This window comes from Salminus brasiliensis, chromosome 1 (genome assembly GCF_030463535.1).
Source record: "Salminus brasiliensis chromosome 1, fSalBra1.hap2, whole genome shotgun sequence".
Classification (NCBI taxonomy): domain Eukaryota; kingdom Metazoa; phylum Chordata; class Actinopteri; order Characiformes; family Bryconidae; genus Salminus; species Salminus brasiliensis.
The window spans coordinates 65,619,265-65,644,523 of record NC_132878.1 but is presented as its reverse complement, the minus strand read 5'-3'; the positions used below and the strand labels follow the sequence as shown (position 1 = coordinate 65,644,523).

Here is a 25,259-nt window from a genome sequence, read left to right as displayed (position 1 = left end):
TTATTACATTACAGACGACTTCAATAAATTGAGTTCATTCTATACACAACCACCAATAAATACCAAGTGAAAACAGGTTTTTAGAAAATTTATTTTACTGGCAAAAATGTTATTTAGGGGTTACATATATGTACACACCCTAAGCCTAATAATTGGTTGATGCACCTTTGGAGCAATTCCATATTCAAAGTGTCTTGGGAAAGAAGCTACAAGCTTGGTACACTTGTTTCTGAACGTCTTTGCCCATTCCTTGCAAGGCAGATCCTTGCAAGCACTGTCAGGTTGGATGAGAAGCGTCGGCCATTTTCAGCTCCTTTCACAGATGTTCAATTAGATTCAATTCTGGGCTCTGGCTGGTCCACTCAAGGACATTCACAGACTCTTTCTGAAACCACTCCTTTGTTCTCTTGGCTGTGAGCTTCGGGTTGTTGTCAAGTTGAAAGGTAAACCTTTACCCCAGTCTGAGGTCCAGAGTGTTCTGGAGCAGGTTTTCTTTAAGGACCTTGGTGTGCTTAGCTGCATTTATCTTTCCCTCCATCAGGACAAGTCACCCCTGTCCCTCTGGCCATCTTTACCTTTATTGGGTCAATTTCAAGTTAATTTCTCTCTCTTTCTCTCTATAATAATAATAATAATAAGGTTTTTAAGTGTATGTGTATATATATATATAATATATATATATATATATATATACACACACACACACACACACACACACACACACACACATATGTGTGTGTGTGTGTGTGTGTGTGTGTATATGTGTATATATATATATATATATATACACACATATATATATATATATATATATGTGTGTGTATATATGTATGTGTGTATATATATTACACATACATACACACACACACACACCAGGTAGGTGCCTTGTCGCTGCTATCATATTCCTTGCATTAAACATCTGTGTAGGCTGTAGGGTGCTCACTTTACTTTCGATGTTCCACTGCTGATGTTCGGCACAAGTCGCAGCACCATGCCTCTCCTCTGATGTTGCCAATGTTCATCTATATAATGAGCTCCGAGATAGCTGTCGTTACCTAGTGATGTCCAATAATTACCCGTAGGATCAATAGTGGCTGTGTTTCAAATCCTAAGCTAGTTTTCCCCTTTTTGTTTCATATAGCTCGTGATTCCTGTTGACGATAGGTATTTCTGGCGGAATGTACTCCGTTGATGGCTAAACCCTGATTGGCACCCCTGATGTTAATACTTTGTACAACCCCCTTTTGCCAACAAAACAGCACCTAATCTTCTCTTATAATGTTTCACAAGATGGGAGAATACAGATAGAGGGATCTTTGACCATTCCTCTTTGCACAATCTCTCTAAATCATCCAGCGACCTGGGTCCTCTCCTCTGCACTCTCCTCTTCAGCTCACCCCACAGGTTTTCAATGGGGTTGAGGTCTGGGGACTGAGATGGCCATGGGAGGAGCTTGATTCTGTGTGTGGTGAACCATTTCTGTGTAGATTTGGCCATATGTTTTGGGTAATTATCTTGCTGAAAGACCCAGTGACGACCCATCTTCTGCTTTTGGGCAGAAGCCACCAGATTTTGTTTTAAAATGTCCTGGTATTTCAAAGCATTCATGATGCCATGTACCCTAACAAGGTTCCCAGGGCCTTTGGAAGAGAAACAGGCCCACAGCATCACTGATCCTCCCCCATATTTCACAGTGGGCATGAGGTGCTTTTCTGCATACTCAGCTCTTGTGTTACGCCAGACCCACTTAGAGCATTTGTTGCCAAAAAGCTCTATCTTAGTTTCATCTGACCAAAGCACACGGTCCCAGTTGAAGTTCCAGTACTGCTTAGCAAACTCCAAACGTTAGCGTTTATGATTGTGAGTGAGAAAAGGTTTTTTCCGTGCATGCCTCCCAAACAGCTTGTTGGCATGCAGATAGCGCCTGATGGTTGTTTTGGAGACTTTGTGACCCCAAGAAGCTACCATTTGTTGCAATTCTGTAACAGTGAGCTTTGGAGACCTTTTTATTTCTCTTATCATCCTCCTCACTGTGCGTGGTGGCAAAATAAACTTGCATCCTCGTCCAGGCTTGTTTACCACTGTTCCAGTTGTTTTAAACTTCTTAATAATTCCTCTGACAGTAGATATGGACAGGTGGAGGTGAGTGGCTATTTTCTTGTAGCCATTGTCTGACTTGTGGAGGTCAACACACATCTGCCTTACTTGAATGGTATGTTTCTTTGTCTTTCCCATGTTGAAGAGAAATGGCCTCTGTGTCACGTCATATTTATACCCCAGGGAAACAGCAAGTTGTGAATTACTAATTAAATGTTCCTACATACTCTGATCAACTTCGTAAACTACTGTAGAATTGACAGAAATACTTTACATTTATTTCCTAAGAAATGTTAGGGGTGCCAATAATTGTGGAACAGGAGATTTTATGAAGAATAATTATGTCTTAGTCAGGGATTTTTTTCCCCCTTAAAATTCACTTGAGTTAAAGGTTGGATTTTACTCTTTTTTTTCATCGTGGTCCTATTATTTAGAAAAAAACTCAATTTATTAGAAGCTAAAGAACACCAGGGGTGCCAATAATTATGGAGGGCACGGTATGTGTATGTGTGTATATATGTGTATATATGTGTGTGTGTGTGTGTGTGTGTATATATATATATATATATATATATATATATATATATATATATATATATATATATATATATATATATATATATATATATATATATACACATAAGAGGTTATGTGTTAAGAAATGGCAAGAGGGTACATGAAATTGCACATTGTTAGTAGACTTCTGTGAGAAAAGAGTAGAAGGTAAAAGCACAAAAAAGTAGAATATGGGGCTTTTAAAACCTATTGTAATTTCTCAGTATAAATCTGTTGGCAATGTGCCTCTGCCCCTGTCTGTACCGTTTCACTTCATTATATAACCCATGCGGTTTCTTTAGGATCCAACCGGACTGGATTCCTGAGTGCCCTCAAAGACAGCCCAGCCAGATATCCTTTTACAAAAGCCTTGTGTGTGTGTGTGTGTGTGTGTGTGTGTGTGTGTGTGTGTGTGTGTGTGTGTGTGTGTGTGTGTGTGTGCGCACACGAAGTGGGACGATGGCATGAAAATAATCTATTTGTAGCTTTCCCACCCCCCCAAAACCCAATGACAAAGAGTAGCATCTCTGAGTAGGTCTGATAGAAATAATAATGTGGCTGAACTCTCTCTCTCTCTCTCTCTCTCTCTCTCTCTCTCTCTCTCTCTAAAGAAATGCGGTGTAACATTTGGCTGCTGTAATGCAGAGATGAAAGTGGATTTGAATGTGAAAGAGTTGCGATAGCAGATGACATCTTTTCTCCCTCCATTTTCGCTGCTGTAAAGACCAGCGATGGGGTTCATTAGCTGAAGCCTGCCTGCTGCTTTCAGTGAATTATTGGCTTGTCAGGCATCAGTTACTGCCTAATGATAAACACACACACACACACTCAGACTAACATGCAGGTAAACACATGCATATCCCCTGGTCCCCAAGCTAATTCATTTTAGACACAAACTGTTTCTGAGCTGAAGGGAAACATGAAAGAGCAGACCAAATCAAAGGTGGCTAAAAATGGAACTATAAAGTCTTAGGGCATAAATGCTTAAAGATGTTGCATACAAATATGGCTGTTTTAGCGCCAGAGACCACCCTTCACTTATACACACTGGTAGCTGTACCATATGTTTAGCAGAAAACAACACAGAAGCCACGACAGATAAATCTAATATCAGATATTTGAGTGTTCTCAAACTCTTCTCAGGAGACTCTGGTTCAGTGCTTCTTCTGAAATGTGCAGGACGTTTTTCCCCACCTTCAAAGTTCAATCTTAGAGGTCCAGGAACATTTTCTGCTTCTTACAAATTATGGTTTAAAAAAAAAATTCAGATTATCTTGATCAGCCCCACGTCCTTTCAGAACCAGAGTGTTGAGTCATCTTCTCTTGGTAGAAGGACGAACAGAACACCTCTCCACATCTGAAGCGAGAGTGGAGTTGGATTCTTCTGTTCTTTTAAAAGATGAAGGCTTAAAGTGCTCTTTAACAGAGGAAGGCAGTGTTAATGGTCTATCTTTTCTTTTTAAATACATATTTTCATTTTAATTTCTCTTTTCTCAATCTTGTATCCAAACTCTTTAGAAATATCTACTGAAAACCAAAACTTTTACTTAATGGCTTAATAACTACAACTCCAGATACCCCAGCTGTTTTACGACTGATTAGGGTTTATTTTTTTGTGTCAAGAAGAGTGTGTGTGTGTGTGTGTGTGTGTGTGTGTGTGTGTGTGTGTGTGTGTGTGTGTGTGTGTGTGTGTGTGTGTGTGTGTGTGTGAGAGAGAGAGAGAGAAGTCTGAGTGTTGTCATGGAAACAGTGTTCCCCTTTCCTTGACTGGCGCACTGTTCTGGAGGTTGTGGTGTGTTTTTTCTCTGTCTGGTCCATCGTGGGTTTGTCGGGTTTTCACACCTACCTGATCAGCTCCAACCAGACAACTAATGAAGATGTGAGTATCACGGAGTCATTACACATTCTTTACACAACACAATCCCATCCTCTCTCTATTCCCCCATCATGGACACACTACCAGTTATCATGCTGTTATTCTGGTTACTGGCTCACTAATGTGTTCAGTAGTGAATGAGACTGTTGTATAAGACAGAACATTATCAGGAGTTCAGCCCTTCCCACAACATTGGCCGACTGCATGTTTCATTTAGAAACCGTTGGTGGAGTAACTGCCTGAGGTTTCGATGTCTGGAAATTCGCACTGAGGGGATAATTGGCCGTGCTTAATTAGGTATATAGTGCTGGGCAGTTCATGAAATGCAAAGAAATTGTACTGCATATTTTAATAAATGCACTTCCTGTGGAAAAAGGGAGTGATATAAGGTTTGAATTTTAATGTGATTTAAAAATGTATCAAAAACATTTAAAAACACACAAGAAGGTAATAATTTAACGCATGAAAATGGGACAACAGGACTGGTTTAAGCTGACCGTAAGGCTACAGTAAGTTGCATATTGAAAAATGGAAGCATATATAATAAGTTACAAGATGTTTATAACAGAAGTGAACTGAAGTGCATGTCACATTAGGGTGAATAACATGTTTTATGAGGTGATGTTATTGGATTTTTGTCATGCTGTGAAAATGGTAACTTAAAGGTTTTTTTTTTTTTTTTTTAAGGAGGCAGTACAAGTAAGATATGTATATGAGAATATTAAAATATTTAAAGAATATTAACAAACTATATACATTCAGGGAATATACCGCACATTATATATGAATGATTTATTTATTTCTGTAATTATACCTGATCTCGTTTCTGATTTAAAAAAAAAAAAATCAATTTACTCCAATCTTTTTGAGACACATCATTTTTTTTATATATACTGAAAAGTTGGCTTTTTCCAATGTCTTTGAGATTTTTTTTTAAATAATAATTGAATTATGTTTTCGTTACTATGGTTGTTTGGTACCATTTGAGAACTTTCATGATGGCCATATAAATAAAGATTTCTGTTATGGAGTTGTTTTTTTATGCCATAGATACACCTTTGTGTGAAAAACCTGCAGAATCCTGATCTGGCGAAGGAGATGAGGTTTCCATATTTTCCAGCAAAGTGAATTTAAAAACTGGTTTACTGAAACATGGTTTAATGTTTGTAATATTTTTAGTTGAGTTGACCACCCCTTTCAGTGTGGCAGTACTGGTGCACCCAGTTTCTTATAAAAAAAACAAAAAACACTTGTGGCATCATATTTTTGACACATATTAATTCACTTTTTAAGATGACAGTACTTTCAGAGTACCTCACCTTTTCAGTAAGTGAGCGACGACTAGACACTTCCTGCATAATCAGTTATGCAATCCTGCTTTAATCCAGCCCTTAGAGTGCGGCTGTCTATATTAAGATACAGAATGTAATCAAAGGAAACGCTCTAGAGGTGTTATAGATAGGGTGGCAGACTTCAAACGTCTCCAAGGAAGAGTGTGTGTGTGTACCCTTTACTGATTGGTGGCACAGACCAGAAGACACGATTTGGAATTGAGCTACAAATAAATCAGCCAAAAATGTAAAAATATGCGGGGGGATGGTTACATAAGAGTTTATACCAACATGATTTGAAAAATTGAGAAAACTGCTTATTTGTTTGCTTATTTGGTCAAGTAATGGTCTGAGGTGCTTAAATGGTTAGATGTGTTATTGCAGGGCTGTGGTTCAGTATTGCCTTGTGTTACAGTACTTTATTATGTGGTTTTTGACCCTGAGGCTGCGTTCACTAAGATGTCTTAAGAAAAAAAGTTCCTAAAGGCTTCAGTCCCCCTCATTGACTTGTAAAATAAGAGTGTGTTTACTATTCAGATTAGATTTGTTTTACATGAGAAGATGGAGCAGTTTAATTCTGCAGTCTCTACATGTGTATTACGTATCAAATGTCCGAAAGAGATTAGGCTGAAAACCGTTTCAGGTCTGGTTGTGAACTTAAATGCTAGCTTCAAAAATTATAAGAATTTTATTATAAGGATTTTATTTATTGTTTTCTTTTCTCCAAGGCCAGTGTTAGTTTCATCTTCTCAGATTCATGACCTAAATGATCACGAAGTTACAGTTTCTGAGGCTGTTCTTGACCATGACGTTTTCTGGCAGCTGCTGCTGTTTTGACTGACTGTCTCACTGTTTCAGATCAAAGGGTCATGGTCATCCAAACGAGGAAAAGACAACTACAATCCCTACAGCTACGGCAACATCCTCACTAACTGCTGTGCCGCCCTGTGTGGACCTCTTCCGCCCAGGTGAATACACACACTGCTATGATGCCTACGATTGCTACAACAGATTACAGTACACATCAAGAAATGTAAGTGGGTGAATTGGCTTTAGTTGTTTCATTGCACATAAAAGACAATCATTTGCTGCAGAGATAATGCTTTGAACAGTGGCGAGGCAAAGTGATAGGAAATGGTAAAAGGCATAATGATTTGATTAATCAATGAACTGAATAAATAAAAGTTGTGGGCGTTATGTTTATTAAGACCATGTTATATAAATACTGTGCCCCTGCATCAGAAACTGAATGTGTTATAGCTTGTCAAATCTACAACCCTGTCATCAATAACCTAGCAAATGTAGTAAATGTGATACGCTCTACATCATAGACACGTCTGATGGTATGTATGTATATATATATATATATATATATATATATATATATATATATATATATATATATATATATATATATATACTATGTAGCTTGGTTTGGCTTTTTTTTTTATGTATTTATAAGCAGCTTCAGAAGAAAAGCCCAGTCGTTTAGCGTAGGTGTGTCTATAGCAAATGCCCCTCCCCACCCACCTCAAACTTGGCAGTAGTTTCTTGAAAATATCGCAAATAATAGACCCTTGGAAGAAAGTTGGGGGGTGTATTTTTGACATTTTTTGCACCATATTGAAAACTCTGAGACACAAACATTCATTTCAGCAGGACAACACTCAAGTGTGCAGGGCAAGGGGGGTCTGCAGTCTTCCAGAACCAGGACTGAGCATCACTAACTTATCCTGAAAGAGTATGAACGAAACCTTTTTCAATTAATATCTCCATCTGTGTGCTCAGGAGGTAATTATGTGCGCCTGTCGTTTCAGGGAACTGATTCAGCTGCGCCTGGAACAGTGTGTCAGCAGTTTGCAGCTCTCTCGTATGAATATAACTGATGCTGAGTTGTTCTGCTAATGGCCTCACTCTGCTCACTCTGCTCTCCAGCAGCTGCAGTGTGGTGTTCTGCTAGGACAAGAGTTATTTGAAGGAACCAAAGCAGTTATTCAGAAATGACCCCTGTTATTTCAGGCGTTTCAGCTGCCTCTGTCATGCTAAATGAAAAAATAATTACAAGGTTGTTTGGTAGCTGAAATGTAAGTAAGGCTAAATCACACTGAAAGGAGATATGAAAGTACGTCCACTATTATGTAGCTGTAGCTTAAAACAGTCAGAGCCTCATAATTACCAGAGTTGGGTAGTTGCATGCAAAATTTAACCAATTACAAATGACTTATTACTTCTTTCAGACTGTAATTGGATTATTTTACTTAATACCTGGAAAAAGTAATATTACTCCTCATTGCTCTACTTCCCTTCTGTGTTGCTCCCACACAACTCTGTATCAGCTGAAAATACATAAGGGGAAAATCTCATGATGTCATTTCAGTGTTGCATTTAGAAAGAAACAACCAATCACAGTTAAAAAAAAAAAAAAAAAGGCCTGTCCCTCTCCCTGCCTTCACTCTGAACACGCAGCCAGGGCTGTTGGATGCATGCTTCCTACACCTGGGCTGTGCTACTCCAACTTACGATCATGCAGTCACCAGACGCTTGCACAATTTATGCACAAAGACAAGTGCAGGAAATCAATCTAGCAAAAATGTTTTTAAATCATTGTGCGTAGTCAGTTTTGAGCTCTTAGAGACAGGTGGGTAATTCATTTCTTATTGAGGTAGTAACGGATCTGATTACAAGAATCAGTACAAGTCTGTAGTGTGTAGAGTTCCCAGGTTTCAGCACCAATCTCGGTCTTGGTTAGAACCTCCCACCAATGTTGACTCCCAATGATGACTGGAACTGCTGAGCACTTTAAGCTGGGGGTCTAGTGGCTTCCCAGAACAGGATGTGAATATAAGAAATATGGTACTGTACTTCGTTATAGTGAAGATGACTACAGTAGTGTTACTTTCTAAAAGACCGTCAATACCGGTTTGTTTGTGGTAGTCTTATAAGAACTGAATGTGGAACCACTAGTGGGCGCACTAACCTGATATGTAACAGCAAAAATGTAGTTTCTGTGTATTAAAATGGATATCATTGCAAAAATTACTTGTTTTAACGAAGTGCTAAAATGAGTATGCCTGTGGAAAATAGGTAAAAACTTGCTATTTAATGAGCTAATAATTCAGAGGGTGCTGTGGCATGTGAATGACAAATGTAAACTGGGCCTGAATTTTCCAATATGGGCTTAAAGCCAACTACAGAACACTTCAGACAGCTACTATTTTATTCATTCTTTAAAGTAGTCACTCATTTTCCTTGAGCTTTACATAGTCTTGCTCTGCTGTCAAGGTGTTTCATGAGGAGACCCATTGGGGTTTTTTGACATTTTTGTTTTTAATTTTATACATCTGCAATAATCTCAATGTTTATATTAATTTAGAAACAAATTAAAAGCAGTAAGGAATACATTGTTAAAAAAAAAAACAGTGTCTAAAATAACAAAAGCTGTTTAATCCATCAGGTATTCTACACACACATGCGCACACACAGCATTTTGCACTCCATTAGCAAGTTTCCTGTCAGTATGGGGAAATGGAGCTGGATCAAGTTCGGTACAGGTGGTTACCATCTGTTTCATGTGTAGGCACACAGAGTGGGAGGAAGTCCCAGTTGACACACAGGCGCACACACATACGCAGGCAGGCAGAGGCAGGGACCCTCTTGATTCCCTGAAGCTCACTCATTCTTCAGCTTTCACCCACGTTCAGTGACTCACACACTCTGTTTGCTGAAAGCTGCTAATCTGCTGTTGTTTCCTCTCTTACTGTCCCTCTCTCTTTCTCTCTTACTTCATCTGTCCTTCAGTTTGATTGACAGACGAGGTTTTATAGAGCCAGACACCCCTCAGCCTGCAGCTCAGTCAAACGGCACCAACACGTGTCCAACAACTCAGCTCCAGAGTCATATGGTAAGATCTGTGTGACACAAAACCCAGTTACTCTCTCTGATCCATTCCTGCAGTTATACTTTAGCTAATATAAATAATTACTAAATTATCACATTTACACACCCCTTTCCTCTAAAGTAGTCAGCAAAGGCATGCTTGGTGTCTGAGGCTATACGTCAGGCTAACTGCATGCCTAAATCATCACACACTTGCTAACTTGTTCAGCAGTGGTAAAGTTAATCAGTGTTTTGCTTTAGGTGTTCAGCGGTCCTCAGGGTTAATCAGTGTTTTGCTTTAGGTCTTCAGTAGTCATCAGGGTTAATCAGCGTTTTGCTTTAGGTGTTCAGCGGTCCTCAGGGTTAATCAGTGTTTTGCTTTAGGTGTTCAGTAGTCATCAGGGTTAATCAGCGTTTTGCTTTAGGTGTTCAGTAGTCATCAGGGTTAATCAGTGTTTTGCTTTAGGTGTTCAGTGGTCCTCAGGGTTAATCAGTGTTTTGCTTTAGGTGTTCAGTGGTCCTCAGGGTTAATCAGTGTTTTGCTTTAGGTCTTCAGTAGTCATCAGGGTTAATCAGTGTTTTTGCTTTAGGTGTTCAGTGGTCCTCAGGGTTAATCAGTGTTTTGCTTTAGGTGTTCAGTGGTCCTCAGGGTTAATCAGTGTTTTGCTTTAGGTGTTCAGTGGTCCTCAGGGTTAATCAGTGTTTTGCTTTAGGTGTTCAGTAGTCATCAGGGTTAATCAGTGTTTTGCTTTAGGTGTTCAGTAGTCATCAGGGTTAATCAGTGTTTTGCTTTAGGTGTTCAGCAGTCATCAGGGTTAATCAGTGTTTTGCTTTAGGTGTTCAGCAGTCATCAGGGTTAATCAGTGTTTTGCTTTAGGTGTTCAGCGGTCCTCAGGGTTAATCAGTGTTTTGCTTTAGGTCTTCGGTAGTCCTCAAGGTTAATCAGTGTTTTGCTTTAGGTGTTCAGTGGTCCTCAGGGTTAATCAGTATTTTGCTTTAGGTGTTCAGCGGTCCTCAGGGTTAATCAGTGTTTTGCTTTAGGTGTTCGGTAGTCCTCAGGGTTAATCAGTGTTTTGCTTTAGGTGTTCAGCGGTCCTCAGGGTTAATCAGTGTTTTGCTTTAGGTCTTCGGTAGTCCTCAAGGTTAATCAGTGTTTTGCTTTAGGTGTTCAGTAGTCATCAGGGTTAATCAGTGTTTTGCTTTAGGTGCTCAGTAGTCCTCAGGGTTAATCCGTGTTTTGCTTTAGGTGTTCAGTAGTCCTCAGGGTTAATCCGTGTTTTGCTTTAGGTGTTCAGTAGTCCTCAGGGTTAATCCGTGTTTTGCTTTAGGTGTTCAGTAGTCATCAGGGTTAATCAGTGTTTTGCTTTAGGTGTTCAGTAGTCATCAGGGTTAATCAGTGTTTTGCTTTAGGTGTTCAGTAGTCATCAGGGTTAATCAGTGTTTTGCTTTAGGTGTTCAGCGGTCCTCAGGGTTAATCCGTGTTTTGCTTTAGGTGTTCAGTAGTCATCAGGGTTAATCAGTGTTTTGCTTTAGGTGTTCAGTAGTCATCAGGGTTAATCAGTGTTTTGCTTTAGGTGTTCAGTAGTCATCAGGGTTAATCAGTGTTTTGCTTTAGGTGTTCAGCGGTCCTCAGGGTTAATCAGTGTTTTGCTTTAGGTCTTCGGTAGTCCTCAAGGTTAATCAGTGTTTTGCTTTAGGTGTTCAGTGGTCCTCAGGGTTAATCAGTATTTTGCTTTAGGTGTTCAGCGGTCCTCAGGGTTAATCAGTGTTTTGCTTTAGGTGTTCGGTAGTCCTCAGGGTTAATCAGTGTTTTGCTTTAGGTGTTCAGCGGTCCTCAGGGTTAATCAGTGTTTTGCTTTAGGTCTTCGGTAGTCCTCAAGGTTAATCAGTGTTTTGCTTTAGGTGTTCAGTGGTCCTCAGGGTTAATCAGTGTTTTGCTTTAGGTGTTCAGTAGTCATCAGGGTTAATCAGTATTTTGCTTTAGGTGTTCAGCGGTCCTCAGGGTTAATCAGTGTTTTGCTTTAGGTGTTCAGTAGTCATCAGGGTTAATCAGTGTTTTGCTTTAGGTGTTCAGTAGTCATCAGGGTTAATCAGTGTTTTGCTTTAGGTGTTCAGTAGTCATCAGGGTTAATCAGTGTTTTGCTTTAGGTGTTCAGTAGTCATCAGGGTTAATCAGTGTTTTGCTTTAGGTGTTCAGTAGTCATCAGGGTTAATCAGTGTTTTGCTTTAGGTGTTCAGTAGTCATCAGGGTTAATCAGTATAGACAGTGCTGGTAATAATTCTGAATGTTTCTTAAAACTACTACTTGTTTGAAACCTGTGTAGCATCTTGGGGTCATTTCTACACTGGCTGTAAATAAACAGTGTTTAATGAAAACAGTTGGGGTGTGAATGTCACAGATGAACTGTTTCTACTCTCTACTTCTAGTTTTGGGGAGTTCCTTAACTTTCTCTTGTCATGCTTTGCTTTCCACAAAACAGTTGTTCTGTTTGTTCACCGGTTGTCTTCACTAATGCTTTACTCTAACCCATGTTTCCCTGTAGCAACTTCTTACCGTCATTTCTTTGTGTTTGTCTGTTTGTTTGTCTCTCCCTCTTCCTCTCACTCTCTCTACTCCACTCTCAGTGTCACCAAGATCAGTGCATTCAGAGCACCAAATTCGTTTTGCAGGCTGCTGTTACTACACCCCTGCTGCACGCCCAGCCTGTTCTGCTAGGTGGAGGTCCTGTCCTGCAGCCAAAGCCATCAGTAGGGGGTCCCTGTTCTGCCCTGGGTCCCGGGCAACCCTCTCTGCCTTCCTCCATCCCAGGCCTGAGCTGCGGTGGAGAAGTTTTGGCTCTACACGACTCAGAAAACCACTGTCCCCATCACCTCCACCACCAGCACTTCATCAGTCCAGAAGAGACACCCTGCGCTGCACATTTGGGTCACCATATGTCTCTGTATGACCCAGCCAGCCAGGACTCCCTCCACGAGGACTCTGTACGTGGTCTGGTCAAGCTCAGCTCCGTCTGAGGACTACTGGAATTAGCCGGCTCAAATGGACAAATGGGGTCCCTTAAAGCCACAAGCAGCCTGGTGGGGTCCTGAAGCCATACTTATTTCGGGGTGCACGATAAACTGGCGGTGGATATTATTCACAGATCATTGCTCCAATACTGGAATTTCAGCCAATAACTGTAACCAATAAAGTAACACCAACAGAATGTCAGTTTATAATAAATATACAGCCAGTGTACAGTCAGGGGGACTAATCTAACTAATCGTTTGAAGATTCTCTCCAGTGGTCTGTGTACAGTCCTGTCCGTAAGTCTTGGGTTTCAAATGTTGTAACCCACCTCAACTGATTTAAAATTAAGTAAGCAGGATGTGACTGAAATGCAGACTTTCAGATTCAACAAAAATGATCACAGTCTAAGAGTTACTGTCCCTTCGTTTTTACAGGCTCAAAAGTAAAGGGTTTTACTGCAGCTGTCCCGTTTGTGGATCTGTCTCAGTTTTGTCTTCAGTAAGTGAAAAGCTGCTCAGTTGGATTGAGGTCAGGTGACTTGGCTATTAAAGAACATTTGGTTTTGTTCTTGGCGTTGGTTGCTTTTGCAGTATGTTATGGGTCATTATCCATCTGTACTGTGAAGCACCACCCTTTCAGTTCTGCAGCATTTCACTGAATCTGAGCAGAAAGTATAGCTCTGTCTTCAGAATTCATCCTGATACATCTACCAGCAGTCACATCATCAGTTAACACCAGTGACCCACTATTGGCAGCCATACATGCCCTATGCCATAACAGTACCACCACCATGTTTGATAGCTCCTCCATACTCCGCTTGATCTTGGGTTCATCCATCCAACAATCCTTGTTCCAGACCTGAAATGACTTTTTATCTGTTTTCTATCAGCCTACTTTGGCCTTTTTTCCTTCAGTGTTAGCAGTGATTTGCCTTATGAAGTAAAAGCCCTATTCGCATTAATGAAGGCATCTCTCGATTGTAGACTTTCACAATGATGCGTCTAAACAAAAAAAGAAATTGTATGATGATCTACTTTAGTTAGCATTTGTGGTGATCTAGTTCTTTTGGCATGGCTGAGCTCACCATTCCCTATTTTAAAGAATGTACCACATTTTTCATTTTGCCATTCCTAAAGTTTCTGCTCGCTCTGATAGGTTTGTTTAGTTTTTCCAGCTGAATGATGACCTTCACTTGCATGCACACCTCTTTTAAAGTGCATTTTAAGAGGTTCTATGAACAGCTACCAAATGCAAATTTCAGACCTTTAATCTGCTTAATTTGTGATGAAATAAGGAGGGAACATCACATGAAAGCCATGGAACTGCTCATCAGTCAACTTACTCTGAATTACTTTTGAGCCTGTGAAAATGGAAGGACTATGTAAATGTGATCAATCGCATTTTTCTTGTTTGGACAAAATTTGACCCTGAAGATTTTGAAGACTTGAAAAAAAAAAATCAGTACATTTTATTACATCAGAATGTACTTATTATATTCAGTAATTCAGAAAAAAATGTTCCAGTGAACGCAACAGTGCCTGCATTTTTCCAACCAATAATGCATATCGGAGGTCTTCAAGTCGAGACCTTGATCATTTTTGTCTCGAGGCCTCTAGTGAATATTACATATGCATATAATTTATACTGTATCATAAAGACAATGGTCTCATTCTTGTTCATACTGCTTGTGGGTTCTTTTTTAAAGTGGAGGCTCTCGAGGTGAATTGGAGCTCCACTTCTGCTGGTTGATTATCCACAGATCTCCCACAAGTGCTGTCCAGCGTAGCCTGCAGAAGGTGTCACAGTACAAGCCTTTTAAAGACTTCAATGAGAAGGGCTGTGACTGTGGATTATATCAGAGGGGGTTATTCAGTCTGGATCTACAGGTGTTTTGAAGGGCACGAGTGGCACGAGTAAACACCCTGAGAAAATTGGCATATTTAGAGTTTTAACCTGTTAGTCATTGCACTAATATATATGGGTTATAATGCGCAGATGCTTGTATTACTTGAACATGCCACAATAAGTTGGTGTTCGTTATTGGTTGTTGGTATCGGCCAAGAAATTCCACGTCGATCAAATGGCCACTTCTAGTGAGCTTTAATCTCTTAACGCAAGGCCCCGGACAGGCCATAGAAACGTGTGAGCCCCAAACCTAGGACCAAAGGCAGTCTTCCAGCTCTCCTGTTGGTAAACGACCCCAAGCATACTCGCACTTATGCCTCAAAGTGGATTCTGTGTTAAAGGACCAAGTGCAGAACACTTTAAAATCAGCCTATAGACACAATAACTTTGTTCCTAGTAAGGCCGTTGTTTTATCAGTGTGCAACTGAGTCATTCCACTCTGACAAAATGTATCTGTGAAGCGAAGAGGCCACATAGAGCGGACTGTTGTTATGCCCCTGGACACAGCCTGCGGTTCTTCCACTGTGAAGTGGACTGATGTATTATGGCATAACACTTAAAAATAGACAGCTGATTTTAAATGCAATCTCACTGCCTTTTAATATCTCTGGGGTTCTGCTGACAATGACGGTGGTCTAATCAGTGATTATGGAATATGCTATGGACCTACTGCGTCAGATTTCTGTTTTTGTTTTGTTTAGTTTTTTTTTTTTTTATTGAAATGTTCGGATCAGGTGCCAACACATGATGGTGATGTGATTATGTGCCAAAATACAAGTTCACTGATTTACTGTTGTAGAGGTGATATCTTGTCAATAAATTCACAACTTTGTATGGAATTAATTCCTTGAGGATCCACTCGCATGCTCCCTCTGGTGTTTTGAACAGGTGAAATATGATGGGACCATGCTCTCCATAAACTGGCTTTGATGGAACCACGGTGTCTACGTTTTTCTAGTCTACAGTCATTGGACCAGACAGAAAGGTCAATGCACTCAATAACAGTTCATTTATAAGAGCAAGTCATAATGATGAAATAAGCATAGTGGAGGTTCAACGTACATGAATAAAATGTAAGTCGCTCTGAGAAAGAAACATCTGGCAAGTTCCCATAAATGTAAATGTAATTATGAATTAGAGCTAGTAAGAGAAACACTTGTAATTATGAAATGTCATTTATGAGAACTCTCAATTAGATAGTATTTCATTCTGAGCCTCATTATGGGTCATACATTATGAAGATATGTATCTTGTGATGGAGCTTAATGTCATAATTGAGAGCATCTGCTGAGAAATATTCATTGAGAAACATTGTGACAACAGAAAATTATACCAAAAATAAGGTTCTATCCACTAATAATACTACACCGCCTCCATAGGTACAACTAATCCAGCTTGATTAGCAGCAAAACCTGTAAATTGTATTATTAAAATAATTTCAGATTTTCTAAATCTCAAGAATGTTCTCGGGCCTTTGCAGCTGATCCAGAACCCAGTGGCACAACCTGTCGTCTTCAGTGTTCCTAAGTTCCTTCTCTTCACCGACTTCCTGTAGCTGCCCACATCACATTCAAAACCCTGAGGCTGACCTACAAAGCCAAGATGAACCAGCCCCTCTACCTGATGGCAGTGGTGAAACCAGATTCGTACTAATAGCCCTTCGAGCTTCAAGTATGGCTCTGCTTGACCCGCCATCCTATAAGATGCACAGAGGACAAGCGTCCAGACTTTTTTCTGTCCTGCCACTGAAGTGGTGGGTGTCCGAACAGTCGCTCTCTGTCTTCAAACCCTGACCGAAGACCCACCTCCTCCAAGAGTACTTAAGTTCTCACTTCTCTCACACTCATTAAAGGATGTACTCCTAACGTGACATTCAGGTGAAGTGTAGTGAATGTTGAGTATTGTGTATCTAGGTATCCATGCATGAGTTGAGATAGGTTGAGATATCTTTTGGATTCTGGCCGATACAAACTAGCCAAGCATGTTTTCTGAGTAAAAAGTGAAGCACTTCAGTAAGTTGCTTTGGATAAGAGTGTCTGCTAAACACCTGAAAAGTAAAAAAAAGTAAAGTTTCTCTCATACTGTTCTGATAAACCTCAAACACATACAACACACACTTAATCTGCAATGACCTGCACCTTATAAGAAATAGGCAGAAAACAATACATATTAATGAAATTTATTTAGAGGTTTTAGTTAGAAAATATCAGGTTATGATAGAAACAAAAAAACATTGCAATATATTAAATCATGAAGCAATAAAACAAATGACACCCCTGATAATACAGTGATGAAGACAGCCTGGTACAACATTTCTAAATAGTTTCAAGCCCAGTTCACTGAGAATTACTGATGATCAGTCTTTCAAGTACTCTCCAATTGATCTGTTCTCCACCCACAAATGTGTCTTCTAGGAGTAACTGCCACTAGTCAGCACAGCACAGCGCAGCATACACAAATGTAGAACTGTCAAGTTCAAACTTTAGTTTGGCCACACTGCTGTGACCAAACACGACAGGTTGGGTATATTTTTGTTTAATATAATTTAAAGGTTAATTCAATGGCATTTCCAACCTGCTGAGTTTAAAGATTAAAAGTCAGGGCCAGCTCAGTAAATTAAAATTTTCACAATTAACATAGCAACAGTTGCTATTAAAACTAATTTGCGGAGGGAGCATGGATACTTCAATTCAATTCTGTATTCAGTTCATGATTTAGGCTTTAACAGACTAGCGGGAGGTTGCATAGACAGACTACAGACTGCTAAAAACTGCATAGAATGGAGCTGCACCCTCAGTGGAAAAGGGCTCTCTGATAACCTTTTAAGTTAACAGCTCTGTCTGAAAAGAGGACACTTTGTGTCAGTTATTATGATAAAAATAATTAAAGCTATTATCTTTAGCAAGTGCACCCATGTTTAAATAAAAGCCACAGTCTGCTGTGTCATTCCAAAGCTGTAATAGAGTGGATATTGGTCGGGAGTGGTGGTGGTTGGGGTAAGGGGTACAGTTCTTTTATACCAAATATACAGATCAGCCAAGATCTACAAAAACAACAAACAAACAAACAATTATGGTTATGCTATGTAATTCTGTCAATTGTAATGTTTTAAATTAAGGGAAATTTGTAAATAACTGAATTGTTCAAATAGAAGCATATTTAACAAGAATGTCAGTATGTCTCTTAATGAAATAGTTAAGAACACGCTGCCTGGTGCCTAGGACACTGTTTTGCAGCAGTGTCCTAGGCACCAGAGAACATTTATTTTAATCTACTGAAAAAAATTTTTTCAGGATTTACCACTCGTTTACCATAACCATCAGAAAAGGTTCACTGGTGGTTTTGCTACAAGGCTAAAGACACACACTTCAAACACCAAACATGTCTTGGCTGATGGACGACACTAAAGCTTATGAAACAAGCTTTTCTTGCTAGCATATTCCTTCATCTGCGTTGCTCTTCACTTGGTCAAACTCCTACATTTATTTCTCTATTAGTGCAAAAAAGCAGCAAACATGGCATCCAAACCACTCTCTTGGTTATACAGCTTTTTGAGCTTTGGTTTTAAAGAACCAGAAAGGGCAAATTCAGGTTCCTCCATAATGATATCTAGGTCTCCCAGGCCATCTGAAATGTGTTTGTGATGTCTAGAGAGTGCAGGGCACTGATCCGTTTTACGTGCTTTACTTATTTGATACTTTCATAGGCTTCGCTTGCAATAAGTTTTTGTGCAGGATTATTTGATCTGACATGATTTCATTTTGGTTTTATGAATGGCCTTGAGATGCCCACCAATACAATGAAACTGTTCAGTGGAGTCATTCATTAGTGGTATCTATCTGAACTAAGGCCATGTGATTTGAGTACTTGTGGTTACATATTGGTTGGATTTATGATCAGGTAGAGCACACGTTATTAAAAACACAAAACAAACACACATCTGAACAGGGACAGTGTACTGCTATAAATCTGCAAGTAGTAGTAGTAGCTAATTTAACTTTAACAGGTGGACATAGTCTTTTTTATCTTAAAATAAAATGCTTAAAGGAACACAATGGGAAAATTTCATCATCACTACATCTGTGGTAAACACACCCATGCGCCTGCCTACAGTGGTGCCAGCAGAGATTTTACTAGGCAGTTTTCTATGCAGAAAAAAGTCAGATATTTATCACTGTGGGCATGCTCAGTACTTGTATTCACACAGTGCACTGTAATGAGAGAATACTGATGAATGAACACACAAAAAATATGTAAATTCTATCAAACTAATGAGGCAGAGGGATGCAATGTTGCAATTACATTTGGTAGAACAGTATAGGGCATTTGCAGCTAGACAAAGCTTAACTAAGCAATGTTAGCAAGATACTCATATGCAACAGTTTGGGCACCCTGGTCAAATTACAGGTATGTGTAATTAAGTTCACATCCTCTACAGAGACACTCTTCTGCATATTCTAGAGCTTATCATTACATATCATTACAGTTGAAAATATTTCCAAAAAGATGTACTGTGGCATCTGCAAAAGTCTCAGCACATTAACTATGTTTTATTTTTCCAAAATTCAGTAAACACATGAGAATTGTGTCTGAATGTGCAGTAGTACATTTACAACCATTTCCTTTAGAGAATTCTTTCAATTATCTTCATTTAGAAATTCAACTAAATGTTTCATTTAATCAGGGGTGCCCAAACTTTTTCATTAGACTGTATTCCTTACATATACATCACCAAGGTAAACTTAATGTTTAAAGTGAGCAGAACAGAACACTTATTACCAAGGAAAAAAACAACCCAAAGAAAAGATATCCAATCATAAGGCTTGAGGGTTTGATTGTACTGACAGTATTAATAACTATTCAACTGGTAAGAGATCCTGCTGCTCTCACTATGTTCAGTGGATAGAGTGATAGAAGCAGGGAAAGAGAATAAAAAGCTGAACTCCATAGCCAGGCTGAAGAATTTCCCTCAGCTTAGGGCCAAAAAGCATGTTATATGTGCTCTCATAGTCTAGGTTTACGCATCTATACAATACGCATAATTCAGGAGGCATTTCGCAGGAGTTCCTGGATTCGTGGGCTTCTCGGAGTCTGGAAGGCTTTAGCCTGGCTGTGGTGTGTCTGATGACCTCTGGTTACCACATCTTGACATCCATCAGCTCCAGGTCCCCCATAATCTCCAGCTCATCCACACGCTTCAGGTCTTGCACACGATGTTTATAACTGAACTGATGGACTCCATTCACAGCCACCTTAAACTGCTGCGCCTCGCACAGGACAATCATCTGGAGCAGGGCAAGAGATTACTGGTTATATGATTAAGCTTATTCTGAGCAGTTAAAAGGATATTTGAATTCTCATTATTTAGGACACCACAACCTTTATACTTTGTTTAAATGAAAACAGTGTGGCTCAAATTCAGCAAATGTCTGCTTGTTTCCTTTTCTGCTTGAACTATTAGGCCAGTGTAGCCAGACATTCAACTAACTAGCACTGAAATTAATCAAAACATTAATCCCAAACATTCAACCAGTGTCCAGTATACTGACCAGCAGTATACTGGTGTTTGTGCCGGCAGCTATTAGATAGCTCCTCATACCTCAAAGTATTCCCCTGGTGTGAAGGGAAAACTTGCAAGATTGTGTTCCTCTGGACCCCAGCACTCGGAGAGGTACGAGTTCCGAACGAACAATCCCGCTTTGAGCCGAGGATTCAGGTGCAGTGCAATATCTTCAGATTTTCCCACATGCAGGTTTATACTGAAACTACACACAGCCGTGCACACAGGAAGAACAGGACAACAAGCAACCTGACTTTAATCATATCAGACAAATATGGCCACACATGGCTAATATTACTTGGTCACGTTTATGCTGCTTTTGACTACCATAAATAAGACCACAACAGTACAATATGGTTTAACACCATCATGCACTTAAATTATTTAAATTTAATATTAATATTTAAATTACTTAAAAACATGCACATAAAGTTTTATGGATTATAATCTTTATCACCAAACCTGTGGGAAAAAGCACTGATTCTGCCTTTCACTGTAATTGTGTGTCCTGGACTCAACCCCTTCAGCAGCTTTCTCCTAAAAGGAAGACTCTGAAAAGATAAAACACATATAAACAAGATACAAGACAAGCCAGATCCCATGTGCACCCTATGGCCTAATTCCATTTCATGTGTACTCATCCAGTGTCTGAACTGACAAGAATGACTCTGACAAGACATCTTTATACACAACTGTCACACTAATGTATGCAACACAGATTTCATACATACATACAAACATCCGTACAGTATGTCTGCATGCAGTAGAGAAACATGTACTCACCATATCACCAGACTCTGACAGCACAGCCTAAAGGACAGAGAGTAGAGCATGAACAGCATGTTAAAACAGGCTGTGCTCATTCCAGTGTTCAGAAGTTGTGGTCTTAGACATGTAAGATTCTATCGGCACTCAGATACTAAGGATAAAAGATTTCACTTCCAAAACAGCAAAACTCCTTGACACAAATTCTAGGATTACTGTGAATAGTCTAAGAAACAGACACAGCTCTTATGTTTAAGCTTAGTATTTTATTTCTTGCCAAGCTCATTGTTAAAGATGACAATATTATCTGTTCAGTGAACTACACTTTTATATTTTGGGCTATTTCTGTGTTTTGTATTACAGGCTACTTAGCAGTGTGAAAATGTCACAAGTGTGTGCTGCTTTTACAGTTTGATAATAATGTGATTTTAACCCTTGTCCGGTCTTAAGGGTTAAAAATTACACTCCACTTTGTTTAATAGGAAAAAATAAATTATCTTTCTCCATCTTGCAATGTCATGTTTTGCTAGAGTATCCCCAAAATGTAAAAGATTAAAGTGAGGAAAGTGAAACAGACTTCACAGTTCATACGTACGGCTGTAAACCACCAGGGTAGATAGATTGTCTTTTGACAATTAGGACAAGGGGAGCATACAGATGGTTAAGACTACACATGGGTTAATTCAGTATAACTCTGCAGTGTGTGCGGTTTTTGTACACTGTGACAGTAGTAATTGTGGTGTGACTTTATTCTATTATGTTCAGATAAGAAACAAATTCTGTAGTGATTTTAATCTGTCAGTCTATCAGTAATATTGGCGAGGTGAACAGTCTTCTGTAATTGGTTGAACTCAATCTACCTTTTGTTAATGAAATAACAAAAGCTGCTAACAGACACAACCATGCAGCAGGTTGCTCCTGTTACTGAGCATGTCATGTAGATTAACAAAGATGTAAACATGCAGGCTGTGACCATTCAGGGCTATCTGTGGGAATTTGGGGGAAATTACACAGATGCTATATCCCATTTCAATCGGCCATTCCAATCTCGAGAGGTTATATTACACATCCTCTTCTAAGAAAATCTCCAGTAGCTCTAGTAGTGCTTAAGACAATATTTGAATCATTGTTCATGACAGTGATTCTCATTCCTAATCCATGCTCTGCACTACCCTCAGCATTGCTGAAATGAAATGTTTCAAAAGTGTCTTAATGTGCACTGTAGGTCAGAATTTACATACTTTTCCAAATCAACCTGAAATAAAAATAGAGCACATTTTTACTCACCTTATACAGCTTACCCAAATTGCAAAGTCTTTGGTAATTAGTAGGTTAAAATCATACACACATACACATGCACTAATAACAAAACCAATTCCACTCACATTGGCCTGTGTGCTTAACCCCATCACAGCAGCTGGAGAAACATCTGAGCTCTGAAAACAAAAAACAAAACGTTCCCATTTACTCATGTCCTATTCACGCTTCCAATTTATTTCCCAACACATCTATAACATCTACCTTTGACCTTAACATAGCCTTTTTCCCCAGTCCATTTGCTATGTAAATAACCTCTGTTTTGATTGGCTGAGTCCTAGGCAAGTGGGATGATTCTAAACGTAGGCTGAATGGGTGGTCCTATGTAATCATGTCGGCTGTTTCATTCAAACTCAAAACAGGCTACATAAGGTTCCATTAGCACTCACTGTTTATGGACTTCATTGACTGAAAAGTGTGTCCTGAAACCATGTTTACATGGGAGGTCAAGCTTTAATTTTAAAAACACTAGGGAAATTCACTTTTCCAAGATAAAGGTTCCTTAAAGATATACATTTTTGCTGTTATAAACTGTAATGAACAGCAGAACATAGTAGAGCATTTTTTTTTTACTGTATTTAAGTTTTCTGTGTTTAAGATTATTAAGATCATGATTAGGTCTGGTACTCACTGTACTTGGAATGAATCCAACAGCCTGGATGTGAACCTTGCCTGATATTGCCAATGTGTCCACTTTACCCAGATCTATTCTGTGCTTGTACTCCAGGACATGTGCACCATTTACTGCCACCTGCAGGTAAAGAAAAAAAGAGCACACTTACAAGCTCACTTTCTGAAGCTCAGATTCTGGAAGCCATTAGATACAAATCTGGGTACTGAGGACAAACTATGGAAAGTATTGGGGAAAGAATATGATGATGATGATAATAATAATAATAATAATAATAATAATAATTTATTCATAGACCAACTTTCATATTAGTATTGGAATAAGACTAATAGTATTAGCTCAAAGTATACTAATGTGAAAATTGTATCAGTACATTCAATTGCATTACTTTTCTGACGGGTCATATTGTATTTAATTTAACAGCAGTGATGAGCATCCTTACCTTATATACATCTTTCTCTACCAGAACAATGATCTCAAACCCTGATCCTTTCCCAAAAGGCATCAGATAGTGGATCTCCTCTTTGCCCCACTGCTCTTGCTGCATTGTGTTACAGACAATGTGGGACTTCTTAAAGCGAGGGTTAAAGTGGAAAGCCACGTCTGCTCTTGGCTTAATACTGCTGCCACATGTGAAGTCAACCTGAAACCTGCAATAAATGTTCATGTTTAAGACAATGTTATATCATTCTTGTCATGAGAAGTCATTGTATTTGTAAACAGTAACTGTATAGGGAGAGGGCTTTTTGTGTTTAATTTTAAAACCTGTTAACAGAGCAGGATTTTGAACCAGATAATTTCTATTGACCCATTCATCATCGAATGTCCACACAACATATAGAAAATCTGCTATTTTCATATGATGTACAAATGAATGAATTGATAAATAACAGATTTTACTAAAATACCTACTGGTTACAGTTTCAACTGTACATGTATACAAACAGTGGAACTCACCTGTCTACATCACTGGGAACAGAACCCTGTATTAGAACCATTTCACCTGGATGAAGACCCCCCAGGATGGTTACAGCAAAGGGGATTGTCTGAAAAATCAGAAACATCACATTGATTTTGTTTTATTTACATTTAACTTCATTAGATTTTTACATAAAAGCTTAGTATTTGGTGTAAATATATCAATCATTACACATGTTGTTAATGGTCCAAGCATAAGTACGTGAATGAATCCTCTTCAGGAAAAAACAACTTCAATATGGCTACTTTACTTTTGCAAACACTATTTGTTTTTGCATTGTGTTAAACTGAACTTATTTACACTTATAAATGACAAAAAAATGAAACTATATATTATTTTAATAAATTATTGTGTAAATTTGAACAGTTATTTAATACAAATATCCATAATTAACAAATAATATAATTTTAAGAGAGTCCACCCCGACTCTCGAATAATTAGCGGCCTCTGGCGGTTGGAAGCTGAACTGTAGGATAAACACATCTCAATAAGTACTTTGAGAACAGGTCTGGTTAGTCGTTCATTCACGAAGACGTTCACGTAGTATTTTACTCGTTAATTAGCTAATAAACCTTCTCATGAACTAGTTAACAGTTATTCACTGGAAAACACCGAACTAGCAACAAGACTGCATACAAGAGCGTCTTGCTCGTTAGACAGATAGCTAGTGCTAACTCCCATCAACGGCCGACGGTCATTAATTGCTGAGTAAGAAATCCTGGGTCGAAATGGCCGACTGAAAACACACACACCCACACACACTCACACACACTCCAATATAACTGGCTAGCTATATTTTCCGAAAGCCCAGTTCCTCCTTAAACGGTGCAGCAGTTACACCCCGTCACCCCACAGCCAGCCCAATCTAACTGCAGTCTCGTTTAAGCTGGAACAGTATTAGGACTATCCGCAGGTCACAAAAAACGAGCTGTCACAAACCAGCGGTCTATTCACGAAATAAAATAACAACTATGAGACAAAACGAAGTCTCATAAATGCATTAATCGACAAGAAGCACCAGCCTAAGCAGTGAAGCATCGGTGAATCTTCTGACGTTAGCTAGCATAGCTACCACCGAGTAAACAGAGTAGCTAGCTAGGTTAGCTAGCTAGTGCTAGCTATCAAGCTCACCGGGCTCAGCACAGTTTGCTTCGGTTTCTTCACCGACATGTCGGCAACCAAACAGCTCCCACGCTGTGTCCGTGTATCCAGTATAAAATAATATTTTATAAGGTTAATATTTACTCCCCGACAAACTTCAGAAGCACTCCGCTCCACTTTCACATTCGTTGTTGATGAACGCCCCGCTGGGAGAAGCGACCAATCGCAGCAAAGCCTCCCCGTGACGTCACCAGGC

The 25,259-nt window shown here is 39.3% G+C and overlaps 2 protein-coding genes across 3 annotated transcripts in view; one reads left to right on the top strand and one right to left on the bottom strand.

Annotated features, from left to right (window-relative positions):
- Window positions 1-15,489, top strand: part of zdhhc14 (zDHHC palmitoyltransferase 14) — a 32,259-nt gene extending 16,770 nt beyond the window's left edge. Inside the window, exons 6-10 of one of the 2 annotated variants that reach the window (XM_072686695.1) lie at window positions 2,955-3,003; window positions 4,429-4,531; window positions 6,718-6,827; window positions 9,658-9,760; window positions 12,406-15,489. In XM_072686695.1, coding sequence (XP_072542796.1) covers window positions 2,955-3,003; window positions 4,429-4,531; window positions 6,718-6,827; window positions 9,658-9,760; window positions 12,406-12,750 — 710 coding nt within the window. In that variant the 3' untranslated portion in view covers window positions 12,751-15,489. Of the gene's footprint in view, window positions 1-2,954; window positions 3,004-4,428; window positions 4,532-6,717; window positions 6,828-9,657; window positions 9,761-12,360 lie in introns of both variants that reach the window. The other variant, XM_072686686.1, reaches the window with a different exon arrangement.
- Window positions 15,490-16,815: 1,326 nt separating this feature from the next.
- On the bottom strand, window positions 16,816-25,209 carry lgals8a (galectin 8a). Its single transcript, XM_072686928.1, has 9 exons — window positions 25,034-25,209; window positions 23,881-23,969; window positions 23,366-23,573; window positions 22,924-23,043; window positions 22,361-22,411; window positions 20,994-21,020; window positions 20,673-20,761; window positions 20,250-20,415; window positions 16,816-19,935 (listed from the first exon to the last, which is right to left on the bottom strand). Exons 1-9 carry the CDS (start codon window positions 25,070-25,072, stop codon window positions 19,786-19,788), a joined length of 939 nt encoding a protein of 312 aa, XP_072543029.1. The 5' UTR covers window positions 25,073-25,209; the 3' UTR covers window positions 16,816-19,785.
- Between the last annotated feature and the right edge of the window lie 50 nt (window positions 25,210-25,259).

Excerpts from the sequence above, each read along its gene's own strand:
- lgals8a (XM_072686928.1), bottom strand. The coding sequence starts at position 25,072 with ATGTCGGTGAAGAAACCGAAGCAAACTGTGCTGAGCCCG. Across the intron at positions 23,044-23,365 it reads TAGAGAAAGATGTATATAAG|GTGGCAGTAAATGGTGCACA; the intron begins GTAAGGATGCTC and ends CTTTACCTGCAG. Across the intron at positions 22,412-22,923 it reads TTGGATTCATTCCAAGTACA|AGCTCAGATGTTTCTCCAGC; the intron begins GTGAGTACCAGA and ends TTTTGTTTTCAG.